Below are 9,127 nucleotides of genomic sequence, written 5' to 3' on the forward strand. Positions count from 1 at the left end.
TATTTTGTAATGTATTTTAAATTTTATTTCATAATGAAAAGTGCAGATAGACGGTAGTGAATATAAGCCCTCGATATACATGCGGATATATGTAAGTATATGATCTGTGAACATTTCTCTTGTAAACAATTTCTGAGTGCTCAGAATTTTTTTTAATAATCAGAATTATAAAGAATATTTGTTTTTGAGACTCAGAAAAACGTCTTATTTTAGATTCTAATATGACTCCGAACTTGGACACGTATTGGACGCCCTTCTAAGAAGGGAAATACGCTCTGTTCTGACTCTGTTTTGAGCGCATAAAGAGGGTAACTACTCAGAGTTCTGAGACTTTTCTGACTTCAAAATGAGTCCGAATGTTTATAGGGCGATTCAAACAATTTTCTGAAAGCTCAGAATTTATGACTCGAAATTGAGTCTTTATTTCGTCAAAAATTCGACAAAAATATGATTCTTAGACCAACCATCCATACTGGCTCATTTCGGACTCTTTTGGTGTCATAAGTACTGAGTAGAATAAAAGTAACAAAGTTCACGCAGATGTAAAACTTTATTAACAATCATAATTATAAATAATGTGCATTTGTTTTTAAGACTCAGAAAGCGTAATATTTCAGATTGTAATATGACTCATATTGGCGTCCCTTCTAAGAAGGGACTTCTGACACTTTTTGAGCTCATAATGAAGGTTATAACTAAAAATTCGGAGACTTTTCTGACTCTAAAATGAGTCCTAATGATTATAGGGTTCAAGCACATACTTATTAAAAAAGTGATATTTATTTTTTGAAATTCTAAATTTTTGAAGATTGCTGTTCTCTTTCTACTTAAGTGTTATTATAACCTACCGAAATTCCTTTTGAACTACCAGCCTACCAAGAAGAAAAGTCCTACCAAATTTTGGTAGGAAAATCCCAATAACGGCAACACTGCCACTAAAGTCGAAACTGAGGGTATCTTGTTATGAGAATTTTAGCTAAAAAAACCGGATTCTGAAGTACGTTGGTAACAAGCTTTTCGTGGAAAAGGATGAGAGATCGTCTGTAGACTGTTTTAGTGGTTTAGCTGGAAAATATTTCGTATAATATTTAATGTAAGAATGATAAATACGTTGACCAGAAAGGTAAAGGCTATCTACCATTTCGCACGTTTAATGATATACATACATAAGTAAAGAATGATTTCAAAATTTAAATTTTGTGGGAAAACGCAATCAATGTTTCATCAATTCATTCAGTGGGTATACTTCTCTATATTATTAAACTTTCGATTTGTCTAAGTGATAAACTTTCAAATAATTGTTTGCTTTTATTTATTGCATCGTATCTCCAACTTTCTTCTGGACGAACTGTTTTTTTTTTTTTTATTAACACTAACTGGGCGTTGGCTCTGCGGCGGACACGGACGTCGTTTTTTAACAGAAATTCATGGTTATTTCGTAGAACTTAACGCGATGTATCTGATGGACCATTTACATAGTTGATTAAACTTGTTCGTCTAAGCGCACTTTTCGAATTTGAATCAAAGTCAGATATCATTGGTAATAATCAATGAACAGCAAATATTTCCTTATCTCTTCAAATTTGTTTTTCAACATGTCGTGAGTTTTATGTCTAAAATTGTATTTACTATATCGTAAACACTATATAGTGTTTGGGCAACTGAAAATCGGCATGCAATTCAAAACTCCTTTTTATCGGCGAACTCCGTGTTTAACATCTTCACTAAAAGCTCGATTCCATGTAAAAATGTTTTTTTGGTTACGAATAGTTTTAACAAAAAATCATCAAAATATAATGTTCAAGTATTTTCCAAAAAAATTCCGAGTCGATTGAGCTACACTGAAACTGCAAATAATTTTCGCGTATATTTTCACAAAAATCTTGAATGAAATAATTGTATCTAGTTATCAAAATATTCAAATGAGGACGCTGAAACTTGCACGATTCGCCCGGTGATTCAATGGTAAAAAGTAACTTTGGTGATTAGATAGTGAAACGTTTTAATTTGGATGAAATTTAATTTTTGTAAAGACTTTTTACGGGTGGTCCTAGGTGTTTGAGCGTTAAGAATTAACGGACCGCGGCATTTTCCAATTTCACTGAAATTTACCTTATGTTATACTTTTACATTTTTTATTTTATTTTTTTCCGGGAACTAACACAAAATAATGCATGTAGAAAGAAGCCCTCAGACTACATGTAGGAAGTAAAGTCCTCTCAACGACGAACGAAAGTCACTTTATTAGTCTGTCATCAAGTCCGTGCTGGTATATGGCGCAGAAATATGAAAAATGACAACATCCCATGCGGCGGCCCTTGGAATGTTAAAGATAAAGATTTGCAGAAGATGTACATGCATGCCTTTCACAGTCATGTGTTTATGGCATAAGAACTAACCAGTTAACAGTCCCAGTAGTTGTCTGTAGTCCCATCTGCTCAATGAAAGTAAATACCTATCGATGCCCTCTGAGATTGAAGGCAACACGAGTTTTTTACATCTGCAAGGAGTACCAGGCCCGAGCCCTCCCAAGTCAAATGTTCAGATGCCTCATTACCAGGTACATAGTTCCGAGTAACCTGGTACCCAGACTGAAACAAGTTTGTTATGGTTTTCAACGTAATTTAATCGAGATTTGCATTGCCGAATTAATTTGGAAATGGAATGCCATTAGCGCAGCTTTGCTGTCACAACAGACACGTAAACTGCTTCTCCCCGAATTTTTGAGCATCACAAAATGTTCGGCTTAAAATACCGAGGTATGTTCTCCAAGAGAGAATTGAAGATTGTCCCCGTTACTTTCGATATAGACGCCAGGTCCTGACCTTGTGACAATTTTGGAGCCATCAGTGGCGTACTATCCTGTTCCATCGAAAATACTTCTTCTTCTTCTTATTTGGCACTGTAACCGCCAAAGCAATTTTGGCCGTGTTCAACAAAGCACGCCAGTCGTTTCTTTTCTGTACCAATTGGAAATGCCAAGTGAAGCCAAGTTCTTCTCCACCTGGTCTTTCCATCTCAGTGGGGGTCTTCCTCTTCCTCTGCTACCACAAGCGGATTCCGAGTTGAATACTTTCAGAGCTGGAGCGTCGGTGTCCATTCGAACGACATGACCAAACCAGCGGAGGCGCTGTATTTTAATTCGCTGCATTATGTCCATGTCGTTGTAAAGCTCATACAGCTCATCGTTCAATCGTCTGCAGTACTCGCCATCGCCAACGCGTAAAAGCCCGCAAATTTTCCGCAAAATCTTTCTCTCGAACACTCCAACGGCCGCCTCATCGGATTTTGTCATTTTCCATGCTTCTGCGCCATATAGCAGCACGGGCATGATGAGTGACTTATAGAGTGTGGTTTTCGTACGTCGAGAGAGGACTTTACTCCTGAATTGCCAACTCAGTCCAAAGTAGCACTTGTTGGCAAGAGTGATTCTGCGTTGGATTTCCATGCTGATATTATTATTGGTGTTAATGCTTGTTCCCTAGTAAACGAAATTCTCTACTTTCTCGAAATTATAACTTTCAACAGTGACGTGGGTGGCGCGAATGTGCTGACTGTTTGTTTGATGACAGGAGATACTTCGTCTTGTCCTCGTTTACCACCAGACCCATTCGCTTTGCTTCCCTATCCAACTTGGAAAAGGCAGAACAGACTTCGCGGTTTTTGTTACCGATGATAACGATGCCATCGGCATAAGCCAGCAATTGCACGCTCTTGTAGTAAATTAGATTAAAGAAGTCACATGAAAGAGAGTCGCCCTGTCGGCGAACGGCTCGGAAAGGTCTTCCCCAATTCTGACGGAGCTGGTGGTATTGCTCAACGTCATTTTACACAGCCGAATCAGTTTGGCGGGGATGCGAAATTCAGACATAGCGGCGTATAGGCAACTTCTTTAGTGCTGTCGAATGCGGCTTTAAAGTCGACAAATAGGTGGTCTAAAAGACATTTCAGTCTAAATCCACACTGCTTAAGACGGTAGGCTAAGCAGTGCACCCAGAGCAGCCCGAGGTGCTTAGGGAAAGCTCCCACACGGCACATTGCGATCGTTATTTGTCGTGCGGCAAGTAGAATTCACACGCTTTTGATTGCTCCAGCACACCACAGATACGTAGCTGATTATGGGTCTTATCAGAGAGCCGTAAATCCAAGGGACTCGTCTAGGTGACAAATCTCAAATGGAAGTTAGTATAAGAAAAATGCACCCCAAACTTTGCGGACCCACCACACGAAACAAGGACTACGCTTTCTGATATACGCTTAGAATGGCCGGACCCGCAACGTATTCAACGAATCCAATTTACCAGCATAGGTAGCATCAATATAAACGCTCTCAACTTCTACAAAAATGTCCAAAGCGAATTATTTCTTAGTGGTTGCATTGCTGATTCTGGCAACAATATTTTGCAGAGCTGTCTCACAAGATTAGACATGTTGATCCAAACGAATGCGCAACTCAACCAATATNCGTGCTGTCGAATGCGGCTTTAAAGTCGACAAATAGGTGGTCGAAAAGACATTTCAGTCTAAATCCACACTGCTTAATAGAGGCACCTATTTCTTTTGAGCCTAAGGTGTTTTTAAGGGCCACTACACGGATATAAATCTTAAGTGACGGTAGGCTAAGCAGTGCACCCAGAGCAGCCCGAGGTGCTTAGGGAAAGCTCCCACACGGCACATTGTGATCGTTCTTTGTCGTGCGGCAAGTAGAATTCACACGCTTTTGATTGCTCCAGCCCACCACAGATACGTAGCTGATTATGGGTCTTATCAGAGAGCCGTAAATCCAAGGGACTCGTCTAGGTGCCAAATCACAAATGGAAGTTAGTATAAGAAAACTGCACCCCAAACTTTGCGGACCCACCACATGAAACAAGGACTACGCTTTCTGATATACGCTTAGAATGACCGGACCCGCAACGTATTCAACGAATCCAATTTACCAGTATAGGTAGCATCAATATAAACGCTCTCAACTTCTACAAAAATGTCCAAAGCGAATTCTTTCTTAGTGGTTGCATTGCTGATTCTGGCAACAATATTTTGCAGAGCTGTTTCACAAGATTAGACATGTTGATCCAAACGAATGCGCAACTCAACCAATATTTTCAGACATTTCAGTATGAAGGACATCATGCTAATGGACCTGAAGCTTTTAGGGCTAGTATAGTACGACATGCGCTGTGGCCGAGTGGTTAGAAGTATGTACTACCACTCTGAAGAACCTGATTCGACACCTGGTCCAAGAGACATCTAAATTAGACAGAGGGTTTTCCGATAGCGCTTCCTTCAGACCTTCAAAACTTTCAAAGGTATTTCTGGTATGAAAAAGCTTCTCATAAAATTCATTTGCCGTTCGGAGATGACCTAAAACTGTAGGTCCATTTGTTACATCATCAAGAGCATGTGCTTGGCCCGCTAAATTCCAAAATTTCCCTATACACATATATAAAAATAGTACCCTGAAACGCAAGCTTGATAATTTCGAGCCTCTCCCTCCTAAATTCCAAATCGGAGTAGAAGCTCGGCCAGATACTTAGTAAAAGTGTAATTTTAGTAGTAAAGACGACGCCATATTTTACTTAAACATTTATTTGTATGATTTTCGTGACAACACTCAATAAGTCTTTCTGACAATCCGCATATAAAAAAGTGCAATTTTCCCCCAGAAACCCATGCAGTTCTGCCGCTACGTATGTTTCTTGGTAAATTTGCTCGTGGTTGGCGAAGCCTTGATGAAGAGATGGCCTAAAAATGAAATAAGTGTGCCAACTAAATATTAATATGTATTTTACGTTAATGTTGTTATTAGTTTTCTTACGTTAATACAAATGTCAGCAGCTCAGTGAGTATAGTGTGATATCTATCGTCAAATGGATGTTGAGCTAATTCACAAACGCTGCGCAGAAGACAGCTGTCATCGAGGCCAAGGCTGTGCAACAGTAAAGAAATAATTCAAATTTAGTTAATTAAAAGGAAGAATGAAAGTAAATTTCGAATAAAACTGAAGAACTTTTCCAACAAGAAATTCAATCTAACAGTTTATTACACTCTATGTACATAGGTCCTTCTTTAACAAATTAATAAAAATCTTTGCTTTTTCAAGTAATGATCGTCTAACTTATAATGATTAAGTTTTGTACAAAAAAAAAAAAAAAACATTTTATTCGAATACCTCTCTAAGTAGTCCTCAATGCCGCGGTAGAGTTCACCGGCTGTTAAATCCATTGGATGCTGATTTTCGCCTAATTTGCGTTTATATTTCTCCAGCCACTGCAAATGCTGTTGTATTTCTAGACTTTCGGTTTGATTATACGCGGCACGTTTCTTACGTTGTTTAGGCTTTGCTATACCTGGCCAAATTGGTATATTATAAAAAGCCGAAACTGTTGGAGGTAGAGCATAGGACATTTGAAAGCACCAATCTATAAGTATACTACGTTCAGGAAGATACTCAACGACTGGATATGAAACTGAGTGAACAAGCTGAAACGGCGAAAGTGATTTCAAGAGTCAATAAACGAAAATGGGCCAAAAACTCGATCAAATGTTAGGCATTTGCCGATCTGTGGTTCCTTGTACATACTTACACCCAAAGTGCTTGATTGTGGATATATTAGGGCGTCTAACCTGCTGGCTTGCAATGTGACGAATGTCAGTAGTATGCTACGCAATGTCATATTGACGATTGAAATGTCTACTGCAAAGTGCAAACTAAAAATGTCGTGAGTATTCTAAATGTTCGTAGAACCAGAATCTATATATTATAATTTTCCGTTGGTGGTAGAAGAAAAATAGAATACTAGAGTATCAAAGATGACTTTACTAATAAATATAAAAATCATACTGATTTAAAGAAGTATGTTAACGAACACTAAATTGGGCAATGTCAATAAAAGTAAACTGTGAAATGAAAAAATGATGGCTCAATTAGTGTCGATCGCCGGTATACTAGGTGCTATAATGAAATAACAAAAAAAAAAAAGAAAAGATGAATGGGAATGAATTTATTTTCCAAATCATTGACCTAAATTAGAGCAAGCGGAAGATTCTATAATGCTGCTAAGTCAGCGATAGACAGAAAGTGCTTTTACTCTGCACGCGCCTAAGCAAAATGTATAGAAAGCTTAAAAGAGTTTTGCCCGCGGGCAAGGCAGCGCCCAACAGTGTGCTAAGTGAGTTATTGTATGTAATATTTTTAAACTACTCAGTCATATAAAACATTTTACAGCAGGTGATATAAATTTTCTCAACGGCCCACAGTTGGTGAAATGGCTTATCCAGCGGAAGAAAATTAATAGGGATCTTCATCTAAAGTGATAAAGGAATAAATTGCTTAAATTTATCAGTTTATGCGAATTCTTTCATGAACACACTTTGATAAATAATTGCATAAAACACTTTTATATGGCTAGTTACGTTTCATTCTTCCCTCGTCCATTGTGTTCATTTGCTTTAATGTGTTCGTAGCAAAAGCGGCTACCTGGCAACCTGTTAGGGTTGAATTTTGCTCAAACTTATACATTTGACAGTTCATTTATCAAAATGATAAATTTATCACTTTATCAAGTTTGTGGGCGGCCGCTGTGGTGTAGTGGTTAGCAGTGCGCGCCACCACTCCGCGGGGTCTGAGCTCAAGCCCGGTTCAACCCAATATAAGAAAAAGTATTTAGGCCATAAAAAATAGCTTCTAATAAAAATACAATCGCCGTACGAAGTCTTTGTAAAACTGTGGGTCCCTCCCCTTTGTGTGACCACATCAAGGCGCTCGCCACAAATCGGAGGAGAAGCTCGGCCAAACACTAACGTATGTGTAAGCGCCAATCTATTATTATTATCAGGTTTGTCAGCAGTTTATCACTTTAGATCAGCCCTGGGCGGCGCCTGCCCGGCGGGCATATTCGCCTATACATACACGCTCTGCCTTAGAAGGCAGCGAACGCTTCATTCAACCATACGACTTGTTCGCACGCACACAGTGACATCAATTGCACGCACACTACAAAAATTCTCTGTCGAAGCTGCCCACCTCCGCTTTACAATTGCTATAAGAAATAAAATTAAATATTGCTCTGTATTTATTACTGAACAATGGAAAAGTTTTCGTCTCGCGGAACGATTATTTTAAGATGTAAATTATTTTCGTCTTCTCATAATAATTATATGGGATTTTTATTTTTTTCGTCTTCGAACAATCTCAAGGGAGGGAAAGAAACAAACGGGTTCGGCAAGTTTTATTAAAACGGGCTTTTTAGGCTTATGTTTGTCTTTGTGCTGTGTGCGAGGGCAGCCACTCTAACCTAACCTAACCTAGAGGGGTGTCGAAGAGATGGAAAGTTTTGAAACTATCCCTAATATTTTCCGGCACTATTTTGAATTATAGATTGCGACTTATAAAAAGCTAAGAAAACACCTTTGATGAGGAATGGTCGTTTTGGCCCCTATTGTAAAGGGTCAGAATAAAAAAGCATTTGGAGGATCGTTTTTAAGTTACTGTAATATAAGAAAATTACAGATGCGGAGGGAATGTCAATTATTTCAGAAATTTGCTGGTGAAGTAAGCATGTGTTCCAAGATCCTGATCATGAGAATTTGAACAGTAGGGAAGCAGTGGACATCATTTATGACTCAGATTCTGATGATAGCGGTGATGGACAAAATTTATTTATGAACAAACTCTAAAAGAAAGCATAACAAGTTTTATTTTTTTTATTTTCTGTCTACCTTTATATTCCTTGTATAAAGTTTTGCCTGAGAATACGATTAGTGAAATTTTCCGGCTAATAATTTTTTAATGATTTTAACCCCTTAGCGACCTCCTAACCCATTTAATTCAGAGACCCCAAAATGGTAAAAAACACCCTTCGTGAAGAGCCAAAAAAATATAAAATTTTACTGTATGTACCCAAACTATATATTTCGATCCGATATGAATTTTAAATTTTTTCCACTTATTCTAAAAACACTCGAGCAAAAAATTGCAAAACTAAAATGGCTATACAAAAAAAAATTTTACATTAGAATGCAAAAAGGTTTGGAGGTTTTATTATATGGGTCTAAATCTTTCATCCTGAGTTGGAAACATTCCACCCCCAGACAATGACCCTGAAATTGTTAAATTGTTGCACAA

General features: G+C 38.1%; 2 protein-coding genes across 2 annotated transcripts in view; both read right to left on the reverse strand.

The window, feature by feature from the left end:
• LOC108367216 (uncharacterized) overlaps positions 1-5,113 on the reverse strand; it is a 9,249-nt gene extending 4,136 nt beyond the window's left edge. Inside the window, exons 1-2 of the mRNA XM_017621810.1 lie at positions 5,098-5,113; positions 4,912-5,048 (exon numbers count right to left, since the gene is read on the reverse strand). Of these exons, the coding sequence (XP_017477299.1) occupies positions 4,912-5,048; positions 5,098-5,113 (153 nt within the window). The remainder of the gene's footprint in view (positions 1-4,911; positions 5,049-5,097) is intronic.
• A 466-nt stretch (positions 5,114-5,579) lies between these two features.
• Positions 5,580-6,677, reverse strand: LOC108367217 (uncharacterized). The gene is made up of 4 exons (XM_017621811.1): positions 6,588-6,677; positions 6,173-6,483; positions 5,819-5,929; positions 5,580-5,745 (listed from the first exon to the last, which is right to left on the reverse strand). The coding sequence occupies exons 1-4, from the start codon at positions 6,675-6,677 to the stop codon at positions 5,580-5,582; spliced, it is 678 nt and encodes a 225-aa protein (XP_017477300.1).
• Between the last annotated feature and the right edge of the window lie 2,450 nt (positions 6,678-9,127).

Source organism: Rhagoletis zephyria, unplaced genomic scaffold (genome assembly GCF_001687245.7).
Source record: "Rhagoletis zephyria isolate East Lansing unplaced genomic scaffold, Rhagoletis_zephyria_1.1 Rzeph_scaffold_02586, whole genome shotgun sequence".
Taxonomy (NCBI): domain Eukaryota; kingdom Metazoa; phylum Arthropoda; class Insecta; order Diptera; family Tephritidae; genus Rhagoletis; species Rhagoletis zephyria.